The 21,840-nt window shown below is 38.2% G+C and overlaps 1 protein-coding gene across 3 annotated transcripts in view; it reads left to right on the forward strand.

Annotated features, from left to right (window-relative positions):
• Window positions 1-21,840, forward strand: part of SP4 (Sp4 transcription factor) — a 28,228-nt gene that overhangs the window by 649 nt on the left and 5,739 nt on the right. The window contains exons 1-5 of one of the 3 annotated variants that reach the window (XM_030489805.1): window positions 81-193; window positions 296-396; window positions 884-2,441; window positions 21,104-21,332; window positions 21,569-21,768. In XM_030489805.1, the coding sequence (XP_030345665.1) occupies window positions 316-396; window positions 884-2,441; window positions 21,104-21,332; window positions 21,569-21,768 (2,068 nt within the window). In that variant the 5' untranslated portion in view covers window positions 81-193; window positions 296-315. Of the gene's footprint in view, window positions 1-80; window positions 194-290; window positions 397-883; window positions 2,442-21,103; window positions 21,333-21,568; window positions 21,769-21,840 lie in introns of those variants that run through there. The other 2 variants (XM_030489789.1, XM_030489796.1) reach the window with 2 other exon arrangements.

Raw genomic sequence — 21,840 nt, forward strand, 5'->3', positions numbered from 1 at the left:
GCCGTCGATGCTTTAGGGGGCAGGAGGAGGAGGAGGGTTGTGGGTGGTTTTTTCCTGCTGTCTCTGGGAGAGAAAACCAAACCTCCCCTTTCTGGGTGTTAACTCTCCAGCCCCCATGGGTTGGGTTTCAAACCACGTTTCTTAGGACTCGTTCTTTTGTAATAATGATTTGCGCTGTTGTTTTTATGAAGAGGTAAAGGCGACAAGCTGGGAACCAAAAAGGATATGCTCGTAGGTTTTGTTATTGTATAAATCAAGGTGAATAATTAACCTGTTACACTTGATATTTTTGCAGATCAAAAGAAGGAGGAAACTATGCCCACAGAGGGAGAGAAATCTCCCGAGGCAGAGAATAACAACAATAATAATAAAAAAGGGAAATCTGGAGGCTCGCAGGTAAAGCACGCACACACGAATAGGGAAGCGCCTAAACTATTAGCATTTAAAATGAAATGTTCAGCCAACAGCATTTCCTGCTCAGGGCATCTTTCTTTGGGTTGGGTGAAACATAGCTGGTTGGGGGCACTATTTTTACTGCCTGAACATGGGGTTTTTTTGATTGGACTCTGCAGTAATCAGCTGCTTTCCATGTAATAGAAGCATTTTTAAAGATTTTCTTTTAATTTTTGGGGTGGGTGTGAGTGAAATACTGGATTGAGAGATGCAGTTGAGGTCCTGGCTGTCACATATTCATTGATAATTGGGGGCTTTATGTTTAAAGATTACTTACAGAAATATGTACTTCCTTGTTCAGAGCTGTATCATTGGTCTCTATGCAGAAGCACATTTTTTTTCTGCTTCCTGTGTAAACTTTAATGCTTGCTTCTGATGGTTCGTACTCATGCTCTTCTGAATCTCTTCTGTTTTGTGTCTTTACGGGTAGGATTCTCAGCCTTCACCTCTTGCTTTGCTAGCAGCCACCTGCAGCAAAATCGGAACTCCTGGTGAGAATCAAGGATCTGGACAGCAGCAGATTATTATAGATCCCAACCAAGGTTTGGTGCAGCTTCAGAATCAGCCACAGCAGTTAGAATTGGTAACAACTCAGCTCTCTGGAAATGCTTGGCAGCTTGTTGCTGCTGCTCCTTCTGCTTCAAAAGAAAATAATGTTGCTCAACAAGGATCTTCTGTTGCCTCAAGTGCAGGAAGTCCCTCCAGCAGTAACAATGGCAGTGCATCTCCTTCAAAAACCAAATCGAGCAGTTCTTCTGCAACAACTCCTGGACAATTCCAAGTCATTCAAGTACAAAATCCAAGTGGTAGTGTCCAATACCAAGTGATCCCACAGATCCAGACAACAGAAGGTCAACAACTTCAAGTCAATCCATCTAATGCTACTGGCCTACAAGACATACAGGGTCAAATTCAGCTTATTCCTGCAGGGAATAATCAAGCTATCCTCACAACTGCAAATAGGACAGCTTCGGGGAATGTTATTGCTCAAAACCTAGCAAATCAGACAGTACCAGTGCAAATTAGGCCTGGTGTTTCCATACCACTGCAACTGCAAACTATTCCTGGTACTCAGGCTCAGGTTGTAACAACATTACCTATAAACATTGGTGGGGTAACACTAGCATTGCCAGTGATAAACAACGTGGCAGCTGGAGCAGGTTCAGGTCAAGTTGGCCAGTCTTCTGAGAGTGGAGTTTCCAATGGAAATCAGCTAGCATCTACACCTGTCACTTCTGCCTCTGGTAGTACAATGCCAGAGTCTCCTTCCTCATCTTCCACCTCTACAACCACTGCCTCAACATCTCTAACCAGCAGTGACACACTAGTAAGCTCTGCAGAAACAGGCCAATACACAAGCACAGCAGGCAGCAGTTCAGAGCAGACGACTGAAGAACCTCAGACAACTGCTACGGACTCTGAAGCCCAGAGCTCCAGTCAGCTTCAATCCAATGGACTACAGAACGTCCAGGATCAGTCAGGATCCCTTCAGCAGGTCCAAATCGTAGGACAGCCTATTCTGCAGCAGATACAGATCCAGCAGCCTCAACAGCAGATTATTCAGGCCATTTCTCCACAGTCATTTCAGCTCCAGTCAGGGCAGACTATACAGACCATCCAGCAGCAGCCTTTGCAGAATGTTCAGCTGCAGGCAGTGAGTCCAACTCAGGTGCTCATCAGGGCTCCAACCTTAACGCCATCAGGGCAGATCAGCTGGCAAACTGTACAGGTTCAGAATCTGCAAAGCCTTTCAAATCTTCAAGTTCAAAATGCTGGGTTACCCCAACAACTAACCATTACCCCTGTGTCTTCAAGTGGTGGTACAACCATTGCCCAGATTGCACCAGTGGCTGTTGCTGGTACCCCTATCACTCTGAGTGCTGCCCAGCTTGCTTCCGTACCTAATCTTCAGACAGTAAGTGTTGCCAACCTGGGTGCTGCAGGTGTTCAAGTTCAAGGAGTTCCTGTTACCATTACCAGTGTTGCAGGTGAGTGGTCTGACAAAGTTTTGGGTTTGGGGTTTTTTTGCTTGGTTGTTAGTCTTGTTTTGGTTTTGGTTTTGGTTTGGTTTTTTCTGGTTTGGTTTTTGTTGGGTTCTTTTTGTTTGTTTGTTTTTTTTAAACTATTGGAAGAACACCAGACAGTTTTAAATTATTCCCGCCTCCCCCCCCCCGGATTTTCTGTGATAAGTAATAAACCCTTAACTGTGAGGAAATAACTTATTACTAAAATTCAGATTTTAAAATAGCTGACACTTCTCCTAAACATTGAGCTAATATTACTAGTTGTGTCAGTTGAAATGGAACAGCTTGTATTTGTTAAACTATCCTTAAACAATCCTGTTCTCCATCTAACTAGAGACTTGTAGGCTTCAGGAGTGAATGTGAGACTGTTAGAGGGTTTGATATGTTTTAAAAAAAAAAAAAAAAAAAACCAAGAAAAACCTTTTTCCAACCAGGCAGTATTCCTGATCTCTGCATGGGGGATGTAGAATGGGTGACAGTGTGTGAACTCGGATATCTTGTGTCATTGTGTTTGTATTAAACTATTTGTTGTATTCTGCACCAGCTCCTAAAGTTGTTCCCTTAAATGTTTGAGTTCTACAAAGAGATTGAGTGGGATAAGGTATGCTTGTGCACAGCAGAGTTCCTGTGACTTCTTTTTAAAAAAATAAAAACAATTGGTAACTGTACCTCAGTACTTGCTGATGAATTCTTGATACGTATTATGAAATGCCTCTTTGGTTATGCTGGTCTAATAGTTGGGAAAGGAGCTATTAAAACGCTCTAGGCTGGATAACAGAGCTTAGTTCTACAGCAAATTCTATGCAAGGTCTCTGCAATGTCCCACAAGGGCAAATCTACATGAAATCTGCAAACTTTTAATGTTTCAGATAAAACTTGATTTAGGGGTTCTCTGCTAGTTTGATAACTGCTTACATGAGCTTGGTTTTACTTCATACAAGTAAAAGTTGCCTTCTGTAGTAGTTACAATAAACTCTTGTCTTAACAGCAACCAACTATAGACAAATTTTTTCAGTATAAAACTGTAAGAAAAAACCTGAAGTTTACCTATTGTCCAGTCTGCATAAACAACTATTAGTATCCTATTGACTCTTAACCTGTGGCCTTTTTTTTAAGTCATATGGTAAGGTGAGAAATATTTAACTGGGCAAATTATTGTTCCCCTTATTTGAAACGTTTTTGAGGAGACCAAACATGGTTTGATAATAGGAAATTTGCCATTGGGAGAATCTGATCTGCTATGGTACTCTTTGGCACTTGATGACATGTTGAAATACGAAGAGCTGGGTTGGATGCAATAAACCTAGCTTACTTAAGGAGTGTTACAGAAATGTTAATCTGGGTAATCAGAATTAAAATCTTGACCTTGTGTTTAGTCGTAATGATTCAAAAAGAAGTTTCAGTTAGCTGGAGCTGACTAGCTGCTAAAACATCTTGCAGTGCAGTTTGCCTTGGAAAAAATTTTTCTTGATGGGAAGATGTTGGTTGACTACTGTTGTTAGACAGAAGTCCCTAGCTTGATATGGGACTCTTCATAGGAAGCCAGTTTTGGGAACTGCCTAGATTTGGGGGTGCAGGAAGAACCTTTCTACATGCAGGGTTTTTCTTTTTTTTCCTGTTTACTAATGATGTTTAGTATGCACTAGTAGGTATTAGAACAAGAGATTCTGGATATCGTCTTGCCCTGTTATCTTGACTGCACCTCTGCTAACATGCAGTGATGTCCCTTGGAAAATAAAGGGATTGAGATTTGTAACTGAGTATGAAAGTAGGGGAACGAGTCACAAGTATTGTCCTGGAGAAGCCAAGCATTAGTCATATAGGGTTCATATGTTAACTTAAGCTTTGTGACCATTGAATTCCCCTCCACTTCCATACACCCCACTCCCCCAACCCCTTCCCTTTGTGGGCCTTAACAGCTGTTTCCATAGTATTTTTAATTGTATGCTAGCAGCAGTGAATTCTCTGACCTTTTCTCCATTCCTTCTTATATAAGGTACTATTTCTGTTCCCCAAGGCTTCAGGTTGTGGAGAAAGAACAAACTTTGAGAATGTGAGAGACTGGTTAAAATTTCTTTCTCTTATTTATCTCTACTTCTTTCCTGTGAATCTTCCTGTTGCTACCCTTTGGGAATGGGGGACATGGTAGCATGGAAAGGAGTGTGAAAAACATGATGTGCAGTTCTTAATGCTGTATTAAGTATTCAAGGAAAGAATGATTATGAAGTAGAAAATTACAAACATGCTAAAATATTAACTTTTCTTGCTGCTGTCTTGATCAGGGTTATTAAATTACTTGGATTTTCTGCATTTTTTTGTGTTTGTGGTTTTTTGTTTGGTTTTTATTTGAAATGCTTTTTGCTATTATGGTTACAGGAAACCTTCATGAAAAAAAGAACAGCTCAGTTACTTAAACATCTGCGGACTACTTTTTCTGTAGTACTTGAGTTTGCCAATGTGAACTCTTTCATACATTAATTGGACTCTCCAAAAGTGGATTATTTTGTACAAATGAGCAGCAGAAGTGGGTGTTAGAGATGAGCTCTATGAGGATGTCCAGGAAGTGTCAGGGAAAAGACTGTGTGAAGGACTCGTCACATGCATTGATTCAGATGCTCTAACTTTGCTAGGGAAAAAGTTACTTTGTCATTCAGGCAAACCCAACCAATCAAGCCAGCTGAGTTTCAGGAGTTGGGTGGGAATTGCAATAAGTACTTGTCTGAAATAACTGTTCTTTTATGAGTGTTGTATTTCTGTTCCATGAATATTGGTTATCCTATTTATTTCTACAATGGGGTGATTTAGGTACCTTTTCTTAGTTTTTCAGTAGTAAATGAAATAGTAAAACAATAGAACACCAAATAATTAACTGCAAATAACAAAAATTCTTAGCTTAATTATTATGAAAATATTAAGTTATAGAATTATAGAACTATTTTGCGATTGACATTTTTTTCTTTCTTTTGGGTCAAATGGATTCTAAATTCCAAAAGAGATAAATTTCATATTGGGCAGAAAAATATTTAAATCTTCAAGTAAATATATATTTTAATCTGCTTTTTATAACCTTTGTTATTTAAAGTCTCTGGTCCCAAGGTGTATAGGCTCTACTGTGAACCAAACAAGATGAATAAGTACATTTGGGTCTTTTTTTCTTTTTTTTTTTTTTTTTTTTTTTTTTCCTTTTTGTGTGTGTTTTTCAGTTAAAAGTTTAAATGTTGCTCCTGATAAGTATCACACTTTGGGTTACATGTTGTGTGTGGTCAAAAAGCAGGGCAAAGCAGAGAAGTTCTGACATCCTTTCACTTCTTGGCCTAAGAGAAAAGTCATTCAATATAAGTGATGTAGAGGAAAAATTACTTTTTTTACTGTGAGAGTGACCAAGCAGTGACAGAGGGTTGCCCAGAATGGGTGTGGACTCTGTATCTTTGAAGATATTCAGAAGCTGTCTGGACATGGTTCTGCTTGAGCAAGGGGGTTGGACCTCTGGAATCATCAGGTCCATTCCAGTCTTTGCATTTCTGTGATTGTCTCATTTTTCTGGGAAGATATACAAAGTGTCAGTCGAAGGAGTAATTAAATGTATAGAAGAAAGCTGGATGAGAAGATGGAAACTAAGTATCTAAGCCTTAAAAACAGATCTCTAAACAATTATTTAATTAAGAGTTAATCAAACAATGGGCTATATAAAAGCAGTTTTGTTTACTTGGACATGAAAGGATCTACAAATACCTGCCTTGCTATGAGATCAGTCATGGCCTTTAAGCAAGCTAGTTCTGTATAAAGTCAGTATTTCTTCTGTGCTGTATGGCTTGTTTTATACATGATTCCCTGTGGAACAGGATAGTCTTTAATGTTAATAGCTGGTGACTTCCTGAATTTAGCCCCTCTGAGCTTGGGGACCAGTGGGTACTGCACAGTTCCCTTGCCTTTTTTCAAGGTTTCTGCTGTTACAGCTGTAGATGCAAGTTCAAAGGATTCCTGTCTCCACCCTGGTTCCCATCCCCTTCTTAAAATAAGGTATCCTTTGCCTTTTTAAAGCTTACTTTCAGGCTGTTTTATTTGTCTGGATCTGTTAATGGCAATAGAAGTGATTATGTGGAAAGAACTTGTTTTATTTAGTACTAGATTCTAAGAAAAATATATAGTTCATAAAGCTATTTCCTTTTGGTGGGCTAAGTTTGGTTTTTTTTTTTTTGTCTCTCAACACATTTTGCTTGGAGTGTATTTGTTAGGACAGAACGTGAACATTTGTGGATGCTGAAGAATATGGAGTGAGGCAAAGCAAGCCAGTTAAACTGTAATGAAATGCTGAGTATTAGTGGCTTTCCTGTAAAAGTTTTGTGTTCTGTCTGTAGGATTTCTTTTACTGGAGCCTTCAGAAAAGCTCCCAAGGTTTTTCTGAACTTATTCATTGTTTTTGCTGACAGTGGGGTATGGTGATGATGTCTTTTCAGAATAATTCCCTTTTTCTTACATAATAAAATCCCAAACCAACAAACTAAAACCCCTATACTTGTATCTAGCCTAACTGTACTTTTTGAAGTAATTTTGTTACATGATGGTGCTTTTCCCATACAAAAGTGTATGAGACACTTATTTTAGAAATATTGAAAAATATTACCTGTACTTTATGTACATTCTGTCCAAGTGTAGTTAGTTGCTTTAGGTGAAATTCACCACATTCCATCACTTGCAACTCAAATTCAAGCCCTTTTGTTTAAGATGAGTGGTGATGTGGCCTGAATTTTGGGGAATTTGGAGCTTATCCACCAAAATGACCTGGAGAAATGACTTCTGTTCAGTGGAACAGTCTGTTGCCTGGCAGTACTGGAACTGGAATGTTTCAAGTCTTTTGTAGGGATGCAATGTGGACTCTAAAGCAGTTATTAATGACAATGAAGTCCAATACCAAGTGTTTTTAAAACACCCCAATAAGAACGTAATGCCCTTCTGTTTCATATTCTGTAGTAATGTCATTTACTAAGGCAGTTTTCTCTTTGACTAGCTACTTGCATTGCATTACTATTAGTAGTTAAGCAATTTGTCAGTATCTCAAGGTCACCTCCTGCTTTCATGTGCTTTTTCCCATTTGCCTGCATCTAACTTCAGCCTGTCTTCAAGGCCTTTTTCTTCATTATTTACTCTGCTTGTGTGGCACTGAGGACATTGTTTAGATATTACTATCATTCTGCTTCAAACTTTACAGAGGAGTTTGAAACACTGTCGTAAATTCTTTAAGCAGGAATAAAATAATACATAAAATTAAATGCATGTAAGTTAGGAGTAGTGACTGGAAGAAGGGAAACATCATGCCCATTTTTAAGAAGTGTAAAAAGGAGGACTCTGGGAACTACCAACCAGTCAGCTGCATCTCTGTGCCTGGTCAGATCATGGAACAGATTGTTCTGGAAGCTATGTCGAGGCATATAGGTGGCAGGGGATTAGAGAGCCAACATGGCTTCACAAAGGGCAAATTGTGCCTGACTAATCTAGCAACCTTCTATGATGGAGCGACTGTTGGTAGGTAAAGGAAGAACAGCTGTATGTCATCTACGATGACTTACGTAAGACCTTTGACATGGTCCCACACAATAGCCTTGGAGAGATACAGGTTTTATGGATGAACTATTTGGTGGATAAGGAATTGGCTGTATGGCCACATTCATAGAATCATAGAATCGTAAGGGTTGGAAAGGACCTTAAGATCATCTAGTTCCAACCCCCCTGCCATGGACAGGGACACCTTGCCCTAAACCACGTGGCTCAAGGCTCTATCCAACCTGGCCTTGAACACCGCCAGGGATGGAGCATCCACAACCTCCCTGGGCAACCCATTCCAGTGCTTCACCACCCTCACTGTAAAGAACTTCTTCCTTATATCTAATCTAAACTTCCTCTGTTTAAGTTTGAACCCATTACCCCTTGTCCTACCACTACAGTCCCTAAGGAAGAGTCCCTCCCCAGCATCCTTGTAGACCCCCTTCAGATACTGGAAGGCTGCTATGATACGTGTATTTCAAAGATTTGCCATCAAAAGCTCAGTCTCCAAATGGAGATCATTAATCAGTGGTGTCCCTCAGGGGTCTGTAATGGGACCAGTCCTGTTCAATGTCTTTATTAATAGGCATAGTGGGATTGAGCACACCCTCAGCAAGTTGGCAGATGACACCAAGATGAGTGGTGCAGTTGATTTGATTTGCTTGAGGGAAAGGACACCATCCAGAGGGACCTTGACAAGCTTGAGAAGTGAGACAATGCAAGCCTTGTAGTTCAGCAAAGCCAAGTGCAAGGTCCTGCACCTGGGTCAGGGCAGTCCGCAGTGTCACCACAGGCTGGGGGATGAATGGATTGAGAGCAGGTCTGCAGAGAAAGACTTGGGGATATTGGTAGATGAAAAATTGGATATGCACTGGTGCTTGCAGCTCAGAAAGCAAATTGTATCCTCTGGTGCAAAAAAAGAAGTGAGGCCAGCAGGTCAAGAGATGTGATTCTTTCCTTCTCTGCTCTCCATCTGTAGTGCTGTGTACAGTTCTGGGGTCCCCAGTAGAAGATAGGCTATGGGCTCACTTTAATAGATAGACATGTTAAAGTGAGTCCAGAGAGGGCATGAAAATGATCTGGGGGCTGGAACATGTCTCCTGTGAAGAAAGGCTGAGAGAGTTGGGCTTGTTCAGTCTGGAAAAGAGAAGGCTTCAGGGAGACCTTATAGCAGGCTTCAATATACAAAGGGATCTTATAAGAAAGACTTTTTATCAAGGCCTGCTTGTAGTCACAGGACAATGTGTAGCAGTTTTAAACTGAAAGAGGGTAGGTTTAGATTGGACATAAGGAAGAAATTCTTCCCTATGAGGGTGATGAGGCACTGGCACAGGTTGCCCAGAGAAGTTGTGACTGCCTCACCCCTGGCAGCGTTCAAGGCCAGGTTGGATGGGGCTTTGAGCAGCCTGGTCTAGTGGAAGGTGTCCCTGCCTGTGGCAAGGGGGTTGGAAGTAGATGATTTCAACCCAAACCATTTTATGAATTTAAGAGTCAAAGGTGTTTCTGACCCTGTTCGGTGCTTTTTAATAACATCCAGTGTTTCCCTGGATGTTTATTGGCAAGCAAGCTGTAGCAAACACCTTGAAATAAACAAGCTGCAAGCTACGGAAACTGCAGTAAGAAGGTAAGTACAAAGCACTGAGATGTTTTCCACAAAATCAGGAAAAAATGCAGGAGTCTTTCCTAGGTTTTTACTTCTTAGTGTACTACTTGGCATTCTGAGGGTGTAGTTGGGAGCATGGACATTTAGCATACTTTTTCCAGAGTCATGAAAGGTCACTTACAACTGTTCTCAGGTTGCCTTGAGCTGAGAATTGTTGCAGAACCACAGTGTTTTAAATATTATAGCACTGGCATCCCTTTCAAATGCTTTGGAGTAATTATAGGAGAAACATTTAGTCTTCTAACAGCAAAATTGGTTTGGTTTGGAGATTTTTTTTTCAAACTGAATTTAAAACAGTGGCAGAAACAGTTTAATAACAAACTATGCTAGAGAAAACAAACATTTGCCTTGGTAATGGTAGCTTAAAAATGAAGTATCAATATACAGTTCCTGAACTTGATGTGTAAGGGATGCGCAGTATACCTGTTCAGCTAAATTGCCTATGGAGAATAAACTGGTAAAAATGCCTCAGTAAAACAAGCCTTTTCTGCCTGACCTGTGAGTTGCAGTGCCTGACTTCATCATTACTTGTAGATAAAATGGGAAGGGGAAGCATTTCAAGTACCAACTTTGCTTAGAATTGCTAGGTGAAATAGCATAGAAACGGCTAATTAGAAACCTATGAACTTCAATTAAATTAAATTGTAAGTTTAGATTAAATGTAAGTTCCTAAGTCTTCAAAGAATAATGTTAATAAAGCTATGTTTCCCTATTAGAGTATTGGTCTTCTAAAAATGTTTCATCAGTACAGGTGCACTCTCTGTGACTATCAGGTATTGCCATCCCCTCTCATTCCCTGCTGTCAGAAATCAGAGCACATAGAATAGGAAATGAATTGTCTGAACTTTCATGTTCAGAAAACGTCAAGCAAGCAAACTGAGTGACACTGCGCATATCCATGAGCCTGTTTGTGTTTTTTATTTTTTATTTTTAATTAATGGTGCTTAGATCCACGCTAAGCCAACCTTCTCATTATTCCATTACCACCTGGGGCAGCGGGGGAGCAAGAAGCATGTTAAAAGTCTGATCTCAATAGTTTCCTCAGTGTAACTTAAATTATGGAGTACTAAGCTTCATGTCATTTTGGTACTGGTAGATAAGATAAATTAATACTGGTTTAATATGTTAAAAATGTTTAATGGCAATGGTGATTATTGAAAAATTAATTATATATGGAATAAGACCTCATGTTCTAAGGGGAATGTTAATTTCAAGTATAAATGTTATTGTTGAAAAACAATACTTTTGAGCAGTCAGTGATTTTGATGAATAATTTAGTTAACAAAAGTTGTTTTGTTTATATGCTGTAGTGTAGTAGCTTTAGAAGTAGTCAGGACTGCATAAGAAAATGCAATTTTTATAATGAATATTTTGCTCGTGACATGACACTTTCACCAAAACAATAGCTCTGGACATACGCATTCTCTTGAGTAAAGTAGCATCTCAGCACATGCTGAGTTTGGGTATATAGTTTTTAGTTTTAGATTAGTTTGGGGTATAATTATATAGGTATATGGATTTCTGTATGCATCCATTCTTAAGAATGGAGTTTCCAGTGGTGTTTAATATTGACAGTGGATAAATCATATACGTTGATCACCTGGTCATTGGTAAAGCATGTTATGCCAGCATGCATACTTAGATTGGCAGACTATAATTTTGTTGTAAAGAATAAATGATCAGTTAATATCCTTCTACTAAAAAAACCATGAGATATGTGGTAGGTACAAGTCTGACTTTCTCTGATTATGGTTTCAAGTGATGATGTGACCGCTTTTCCCTTGAGCAAAATACTAAAGTTTAAGAAATATAGGCCTTGATTGTCTTGTTTGGTCATCAGGAAGTAACTGACAAAAACATCAAGCTCTTCAGTTGTTCTGAACCAAAAAGGAAGATTAAGCTTTATGGCTTTATAGGGATAACATTGTTACATAAGACGATGCCAGAGCTTCTTAGGGTTTGGATCTTAGAGGTTTATATGGTCCTTCTTTTGCGATTCTATAATCATATATAATATAATACGTAGCTGCTTTGGTCCTTGCCTGCTGAAGGCTGTAACAAAGTTACACTTTTTACATCTTTAATAAACAAAGTAGTCTTTGTATTGGTTAGCCTGTCAACCCATAGGCTGTGTGTCATGTTTCATCCTACTGTAAGAGGTCTTTTAAAATGTTTCATGAATCTTGTTTTTCCTGATAACTTTTAATCACCTTGCCAGTGATTTGTTTGGTTGTTTTGGTTTGGTTTTTTGTTTGTGGGTTTTTGTGTTTTGTTGTTTTTTTTTGTTGTTGTTGTTTGGTGGTTTTTTTTTGTTGTTGTTGTTTTGTTGTTGTTGGGTTTTTTTAATTGTGAATAACTTATCAGCTGCTATACAACTTAATCTAGTTTTAAAGTCAGCTATCTTCCTTTCTGTTGAAAGGATTTTCCAGGTATGTACCTGTTAACTTATCCCTCCTGTGCATACAAGCATATTTACTTTCCTCTTGATCAATATAAAGATAACATTTCATATAGCCAAAATGTAAAGTATTTACTACAAGGACACTGATGAACCTGCAAGTGTAAAATACGCCAGCTAGCTAAACTGTAGTCAAAACGCAACCAAACCTACACACACACACCCCTCTACTCCCCCAAAACAAAGTGCTGGAAACTTGGCTTGCATTTCTTCATGTCAGCCTCCTTCTGTCCTTTCAAGATTAGGCTATTACTATTTCCATGGCAATATGCGGAAACCGAACTGAGATGCTAAAAACCACACTTCCTGAGACCAGTATTTTAATTTCTATATGGCAGAACTGTGTCAGACGGGCATTTGGTTGGTTGTTTTGGGGGTTTTTGGTTCAGTTTGTCAGGTATTGAGCTCCTCTAGTCAGACTGTAGAGACTAACCAGCAAGTGTGTTTTTCTAGTCCTATCCCTATTTCAGAGTTAAGGGGAAGAGTTGGAAAAAAGAACTGGACCATGTTCTGTTGTGTCTATGACCTGTAGAATAACCTGAGAGTTGGATCAGGGTGATGGGATAGAGGGAGATGTTCCATAACAGTAAACTTAAAACTCTCATTTCTTAGATGTATTACTAGTTTCCATGCAGTGCATCTGACATTCTGCAGCACAGTTGGAACTTGGGGTTTCAGTTATCTGTTTGCTCTGAGATTCGGTATGGAGGGTACTACTGGTGTTCATCTGCAAAGAAGTGTTCTTGAGCACTCATCCTAAATACACTTTTATTTTTGACACTTCTTTCAATGATGATGAAAATCAGGAGTTTTTTGGAAGGGTCTTTTGCCTTAGCAGTACTATAAAAAGTTATTTTTCTGATTCTAACTCAATCTTTAGAAAGTCTAATAAATTGACCATATTTTCTTTCCATTTGAAGGCACAGCATTCAGAACAACCAGAGTTACTGCCTTGTTTTGACCGAAATCTCTACTCAGTTGTGGAAGACTAAAGTTTGTGAAACTGTAGTTCTAGGGTTGATCATGTTGTTTCTGTGTAGGTCTTTGTGTGTTGTATTTGTGGTAGCTCTTTACTTTGTTTAATGAAGTTATAAAGTAATAAAAAGAAAACTGGCTTTTAGTTCAATGAAAGATACTACTAGCTAGGAAAACTTTTTTCTCAAAGTACTGAAGTGACATCAGGTTGTCCTAAAGCACTTGGGTAAAGCTTATGTTTTTGAAGAGTCATTAAAGTACCTTCATTAAACTTTTGGGGCAGTTTTGTCTTTGTGTTGCTGAAAAAATTCTTGCATAAGAGGGGAAAAAAAATCACTTTAAGGTATTAAAATCCCCAAAACTTACTTTTTACTGCCTGAAATCTCATGCTTTTAAATGGTGTTTTTCACAGAAGTTAAGCCTAATTAGGATGCTGCTTAGTAATTTTTGAACACACTGAGACATTTCATACAGGAAGCTTTTTGAGGAGAGGATAACAAGTTTTGCAAATCTTGTCCAAGTCAACAACAGGCAAAAGATAGAAACTTGTTGGGATGCTCCTGTAGGAGGTAGAAAAGAGAGATGTCTAGTTGATGCTGCAGTTTGCACTGGGAACTTTCTGCTTGTAGTAGCATCTGGACACAATGCTGTGCTGACCCAAATTTATTATAGTAGCTGGATGGATCCAATTCCTTTCTCTACTCCAAACTCATCTTCTCTACAGAATGTGTGGGTCCCATGCAGTCCCATGTAAAGTTTCTGTTCTGAGGAATTCTTCCTCTATCACATATTGTTTCTTCACAAACCTTTATAAACCAGTGCTTTGGGGTTAGAAGAGAGGGCAGAGTTGTCTGTGTACCACTTGAGTAGTACTGAATTGTATCGTCTTTTGTGTAAATACTGAAACTCAGTATTGTCTTCACATATATTTAATTTTAAGATATGATTTGCATTTCATTCTTCAGCAGGAAACTTCCTCCCTAGTAGATTTTGTTTGGAAAAAGATTATCTCTATGGTAAGATATGACTATGAACTATTGCCACAGACTTTTTGTAAATTTCTTAATCTTGGCTATGTATTAATTAAAATGATATATAAAAATGTTATAATAAATATAAATATGTAGTATTTTAAATTATAAAATTAATATGTGTAAATATATAAATCAGCTGTATGTCACTATGGAAAAAGAATATTAGAGTAAAGGATGTTGGTGAGCTGACTGTACTTGGTGTATGCAGGGGAAGAGGAGATGAGAAACCTTTTGCCCCATTGCTTTGCATCAGTAATTTGTTGAATGGGTGAGTTGCTGCATCAGCTCTGATGCTTGTAGAGCTTTGGAACTCTGCAGACTGTCATTGACTTGACTTAGCTGTCCTGCAGTAATATACATTGAATTATGAACGTCACTTGTGACTTTCTCTTTCATTTTAAGAATATGCAGTTGAACAAATTTTCTTTTTTTGCAACATTAGCTGCTCTGGCTCTATTTTGCAAAGAGTTCCGCAGATTTTGCAGTAGGTGCATGCTACAGAGGTAACTCTTGTTATTAGTGTGGTCATCTTTTTGCTGTTATCTTTTTGACTGGTGAATGCTAGTTGCACAAGAACAGGAAATCTAAACAAATTATTATGGGAAACCAAGTACCAGAAACTAGAAGTGTCCTTTTCTCGATCTTCACTTTCTTTAGCTTCCAAAATTAATTTTTCTAAACCTTGACTCCCATGATTTCTGTGGATTATTAACGTTAAATCCTTTTCTTCCCTTTCTGCCCCAGTTACCTCAAAGAGTAGTTTTTCATGCTTGTTGCTTCAGGTGAACAGGAATAGGAATGCAGGTGCAATGTATAGTAAAAGGAAACTTGTTTTGACTTACAATGGATAGCCAAGCCTTCAGTGATCTTCAGTGGTCAATTACTCTGTAGGAAAGTACTTCCTAGGTACCATGCATTAGCTTTCTTTAATCATCCAGGTGGTGTTATGGGAGATTGTTATTTCACAGATTAGCTTTGAAGCCTACAATTGAGATATGTGTGTCTATATATGTATTATTTGGCTCCATCATAATTACTTAAAATTGCTGGATTTTCTTGCATGAATGTATGTATTACAGACTCATGTACTGGGAAAGTGTATATGAGTTGTAACTAGTAAAATGCAGTTTTAATGCAAAATTGGAAAGCTGAGAAGTGATGCTAAAGAACAAACGATGTGCAATCCTTTATCTTGATAATGCTGTATCTTATGGTAACAAGTAATGCATTTAATTAACTGCTTAAATGGGAAAGATTAGTGACTAAAATCACTTAGGTTTTTCAATTTGGGAAGCTTTACAAATTTCTATAAAGTTATTCTTAATTATATTTAATCATAATCATATATGCAATAGTGCAATGAGTGAGAGTCTTATTGCACTTGATTTGCAAAATAAATACTATATCAGGTTGCTTTGTTGTCTGCATGTTGTCCTGTAGTCAAATTGCTGTGGTCACTATCCAAAAGAAAGAGAGAACTTAGATCCGAGAGAAAATGAAATGCAATGGAGTAATTTGCATCAGTGTTTTGTACACTAACATTTCATTGTAGCTTAACATTATAACCTGACAGCATGTACAGTAAAGTTCAGACATACAAAAGTTCAGTGATGATTTTGTTAATCAAGAATGTTTCACAATTTCAGGAAATCACTTTTAAAGAAATCATGGGAACTTAATAAAAACTTTTTATCTTATAAAAGCAGGTATAAATGTGCAGTGACTGCTTTGACAACTTGTACAGAATAACATATATGAACTGAAGTGTGACTTTGTTCCCTCATGTAATGGTTTGTTTAGACTTCTTTCTGAAATGTGTTGAAACATGAGAGCTCTTGTTACTGAAAGGTTTGATTATGAATGGTGAAGTATAGTGATATCAGGTCTTGTGGTTTGGAGTATGTCAGCAAGCAGCAGTGTCAAGTGATCTCAGGATTGTAGCAGAATTTCTAGAAGGCTTTAAATGGTGTTTCAATACCCCTAGTAAGAAGCCATTTGGATTATTTCTAATGGGTCTTTTTTTCTCCATCTAAAAAGTGTCAGAGGATCATTCTCTTCCTGTGTGGATAACACGATCTTAGCCACCTGTTTTTAGAATAAGCAGGCTTTGTTTCAAATAAAAAGCTAATTTATATCTAGATTCTATTGAAAAATCCTAATTTTTATAAACTTTCAGAAGTTGCCCTGATTTAATTCTGTTGCTTCTGACAAACTCATATCAAGAGTTAGATCTTTTCTTCAGTAAACTTGATTTAAGAAATAATGAAATTTCTTTATCTTCCTTAAGTATTAATGATGTGGAAGTTAAAGCCATTAGTGATCCATAGTGGATTTAGAATATAGGGTTTTTTTTAAAAAAACAAACAAACAAAAAAAACGCACAACAAAGTCCCATACAACTCAAGACCATAGTAGGCTCATGTTGAGATTTAGACCAGGGCATGTTCAGTCAGTTGGCTTGTGAAAATTTTCTGATTCTTCTTCAAAATCTTTTTCAGCTGGTCTAAAATACATTCATTTTACTCTCAAAGAAAAAGAATAAAGAATTTTCTGTTTAACAATTTAAAAACGAGAATAGATGCATTTCTGTCTCTCCTGTATATTACTAGTGTACTATCTTCTTGTGATGCTCTTTCAGGAGTTCAAAACAAAAATTAAGTCCAGGAATCACATTACTGAACTTTTCAATGTTTTCTGATAACTATGTAAATCTCTGGCAAAGAATATTTATCAGAGATGTGTGCTTTCTTCAGTTACTCTTTTACCTCAAAAAGTAGAGATTTGCTTATGGAATATTATACCCTGGATCTTTAAATAAGGAAACTTGTGTGATATTTTGAGAGTTTCAGAACCTTCTGTTTTGAATTTAGTAAGTGGAATCCAAGGGAAAGGAGTTTAAAATAACAACTTGGTGAGATTAATTAAAAGAAGAAAATCAACCTTCACATCAGAAAATGTAATGCCTTTGCTAATGCCATCTAAAGAGCAGTCATTTAATACTGTTTAACTGAAACTGTATGGATAATGTAATTGTCTGCCTAAGCAACCTTACTGTGGCATTTTCTCTTTTGTATTTTTATTGTCACCTTTACAGTTATTGTGAAGAACTTTTACTCAGATATAACACTATATTACATTTAATAAATAGATTAAGGTTGTAGCTCAGTAGTGTGCATCTTATCCAGCAACATACGTGTGGCCCTCACATGGGAAAGTTTGGAGCAGATAAAGTATGTGTCAGCAGTGAAGAAGTATCAGAAGACCCTTGTGTGATTTATAGTCTCATGACTTAGAGACTGAAAGTTGATTTGCATCAAATCAGGACAATATATTGGATTTTTAGAAGTCCTGAATGGGCTTCTCCATAAATGTGGATTGGCCAGATCCAGCAAGAGTTGTGTGTTGGACATTCATTAGCAATAGTCACGGGCTGAGGAAAAAAAAGGAGTCAAGGAGTCATCCTCCTCAATGCTCATGTGCCTTAATTCACATCTTGGAAAGCCTTGCTCTGGCAGCCTGGGGGGGAAGTTGCATTGGAACTTTAATATCAATTCAAGAAAATCAGAGAGAAGGGGAAAACTAAGAGAAAATTATGCTCTTCAGCTGTACTCTGACAGCAGACTGCTTGAGTCCTAGGACTTTTTTGCTCAAATAGGACTTTGTGACATGGCTGGGGTCATCCCTCTAACAGACTGTAATGACAAGGGATATTTCTTATTAATGTACTTGAAAATGTGACTGATAGTGAAACCAGCATAAGAGGCTGCAGTAGGTGTGGCCATAATGTCTGTTACACCTTTAATTTTCACAGTGACCACTTGTAGGCTCCTCATTTTTAGTGCTGCTCTGTGAATTAAAGGAGTTTGCATCTTGGGTATGTTTAACAGATTGTGGATTGTATTCTGCAGGAGACAAGCTGAGCAAGTTCTTCCTGTTAATTTATTTACCTTTGGCTAACCAAAAACTGCAACTGGTTTTAAACACAAGCAATCACATTATCATGTTAAGATGAGCATTAGATATAACAAAAATTATCAGCCTTTTTTGACTCTGGCTATTCATAGCACTCAGTCAGCAGTTCAGCAGCTTAACAGCCTGGCAAGGAATTGCCCCTGGACTAGTACTTTCTTGGGAAGCTCTTGTGTCCTTTTCTGCCACTGTTACATCCAAGTACTAGATATTACTATATGAATTTATACCATAATGTTCTCCTTGCCATATCATATTCTTCCTCAAGGATTCTCACGAGTGCTTTTCTTTCTCATTAGAATGTGGAAACAGTAACAATGGACTGGGTCTAAATTTATTATGAAAAGAAAGACTTTGTTCTACCCTAGACATATTGAGGCTCTGCACTCAAGATTAAGCCTGTAATTCTTTTTCTATGGTTCTTCTGCTGTGAATACCAGAGTTCTAAAAGGTGGTTTGTTTGTTTGTTTGTTTGTTTTTGTTTTACTATCTATCTGTCTAACAGCAAGTGAGATTCAAGTATTAAGTCTTCTGGGTTTGTTCATTATTCTTTTCAGAAAACCAAAAGTACTTAGCATCTGTCAATAATTGTGGCCTGCTTAAGAAAACAAGGAAGTCATGTTTATCCATACCCAGGCCAATCAGGTGCAAGTTCTGGGAGGAAACTAAGAGAGATAACTGGGAAAATTTGGTCAGTGCTTCTAGTGAAAGTAAGCTGGTACTGACCTAGGCATGAGATATACTTATTCTATATCCTGTAGCCAACAGCAGCTTGTTAGAGTACAGTCAAGTCGTTTAGGGAGGTTCTCTGTGTATCAGGTTCTTTGGTCCTAACTTGTCTGCATGTATGTGGTGGTGTTAGGGGGTTTGTGTTAGGTTTCATCTATGGCTGTTATCATGATATTATACAAGATAGCCAGTCCGAACATATATTGCTCCTCAGCAATCATGTGAATGAAGTAGTCATTATCCTATGCTATGTTGTATATGAACTCATTTGGTAGGTATGCAGTTTAGACTTCAGAGAGTGTTCTTAGCCTTATCCCCATAGATGGTGTCTGTTATGGAAGCTTGGGAAGTTGGAGAACCCATATGAATCTCTCTAAATCGTGGTACCTCCAGGGGATTTCTAAGTTTTAAATTAATGTTTTGATACTGAGCACTCTTTAAGTCTTAAAATATTATGGTCTGTTCTAAAGAGTGCTGGTTGGTCATTACACTCTCTCAGTAAGTAGGTAGTGTTTACTCTTATTTCCCACTTGTATGAAGGCACTGAATTTTTGAACGTGGCAGCATCTAATGATGTTTTGTCACATTCGTGTTACTGGCAGGACTAGTATTCAGTGTTGGCAGACTGTGGCTGGAAGTCTTATCTCTGCGTCACATTTGGTTTGTCACGTTATTTTCTTAGACTGTACGGTACTAACTTTTTAAACAAACATATTGCCCTGCTGTTCAAGGAACTACACTTCTTATCTATATTGGAACAGTCTTTACTGTCTTGATATTAAAGCAAAATAATCCTGATTTCCTTTCATCAAAAAAGCAAATGAGATCAGTGAACTTATGCAATGAAATTGAGTTCTTAATCCATCAAGTCAGTGTTAGAATTCCATTTGATTCAATTAAGCTGCTTTTCCAGTCTTCTTGAAAACATACTCTCTTCTGCAAAACAAACCATAGAATCATAGGTTATCTCAAGTTGGAAGGGGCCCATAAGGATCATTGAATCCAACTCCTTGCTGCTCACAGGACCACCTAACACTAAACCATATGACTAAGAGTGTTGTCCAGATACTTCTTGAACCCTGACAGGCGTGGTACTATGATCGCTTTCCTGAGAAGCCTGTTCCAGTGACCAACCATCCTCCCAGTTGAAGAACCTTTTCCCAGTGTCCAACCTGAGCTTTCCCTGATGCAGCTTCATTCCATTTCCATGTGTCCTATCACTGGTCACCAGAAAGAGGAGATCAGCACTTCCCCCTCCGCTGCCCCCCTTGAGGAAGGTGTAGACTGCAATGAGGGCACCCCTCAGCTTTCTCTTCTCCAAACTGAACAAGCCAAGTGACCTCAGCTGTTCCTTATAAGTCTTGCCCTCAAGGCCTTTCACCAAAGGTTACCCTTCTCTGGACACACTTTTAATAGTTTGATGTCCTTATATTGAGGCACCCAAACTGCACACAGTACTTGAGGTGGGGCTACACCAGTACAGTGTAGAGTGGGACAATCCCTCAACTGGCTAGCTATGCTGTGCTTGATGCACCCCAGGACGTCGTTGGCCCCTTTTGGCTACCAGGACACACTGTTGATTCATGCTCAACTTGCCATCAACCCAAACCCCAGATCTCTTTCTGCAGGACTGCTCTCCAGCCTCTTGTCCCCTAGTTTGTACATATAACCAGGATTACACCATCCCAGGTGGAGAATCCTGTGGAAACACACCTGCAGAGCTCTGATATGGTAGGTTGTTCAAGTCTAGTCCTACAACATTTCTGTGTCTTTGTGAAAGTTCCTTTATGGCTCTGTTGATTCAGGACAGATTGTAGAAGTGACAATTCTGTATATGCCATAAAGCAACTTTTATAATTAGCTAATTGTAGTTTTCTGCATGTAGGTATGTTTTCAAAGGTTATTTGTGAGACATTACTTGGCAATAGATTTAATATTTCTGTGTAAGATTTTTGTTTAATGGTTTCTGATTTGTCTCAGTTTTTGAGAAAAAGGAAATGCTAAACTAGTTCGCGTTTCTTAATATCAGTCAGTAATTTGTGGTCTTGTACTGTTCTAATAACAAATTACATTAAACAAGGCTATCTAAGCTAAGTACTGTGGTAGTGCTTCAGAAAAATGACTGGATTTAATATTTGTTTTGTGGCTTCCCTTAACTTTAGGTAGATTTTTGTTCTATAAAATGTAGAAAGTTGATTTGTGCATTTCACATATTGAAATTATTAATAAAAGGTACACATGCTTTCATATTTTACAGGTCAACAGCAAGGACAGGATGGAGTAAAAGTACAGCAAGCCACGATAGCTCCTGTTACTGTAGCAGTAGGTGGCATTGCTAATGCAGCAATTGGTGCTGTTAGTCCTGATCAGATAACACAAGTGCAGCTACAACAAGCTCAACAAGCTTCTGACCAGGAAGTGCAACCTGGCAAGAGATTGAGAAGAGTTGCCTGCTCATGTCCTAATTGCAGAGAGGGAGAAGGAAGGTAAATGTAAATTCTATCAGTACATATTTAGGCGTTTTATCATGCCTCACCTCATTTGGGCATGAGATTTTTCTTATACTGCTTACATTCTTAATGTTTTCTATTAGGAATTATGTTTATGTATTTCTCTTTAGATAGGGGATTATAATTGTCTCTATTAGCATAAAATATTGTTCTTAATATCTGGTAATATTTTAGAGTATAATTACTTAACTGTTTAAATTTGATCTTTTTAGAGGCAGCAATGAGCCAGGAAAAAAGAAACAACATATCTGCCATATTGAAGGATGTGGAAAAGTTTATGGCAAGACATCTCATCTTCGAGCACATCTACGCTGGCATACTGGTGAAAGACCATTTGTATGCAACTGGATGTTTTGTGGCAAGAGATTTACAAGGAGTGATGAGTTACAGAGACACAGAAGAACCCACACAGGTTGGTTAGCTCTCTCTGTATGCATAGTATAGCAAGTCTGAATCATAGTGGCCATGGTTAAATAGTGATATC

Source organism: Strigops habroptila, chromosome 1 (genome assembly GCF_004027225.2).
Source record: "Strigops habroptila isolate Jane chromosome 1, bStrHab1.2.pri, whole genome shotgun sequence".
NCBI lineage: Eukaryota > Metazoa > Chordata > Aves > Psittaciformes > Psittacidae > Strigops > Strigops habroptila.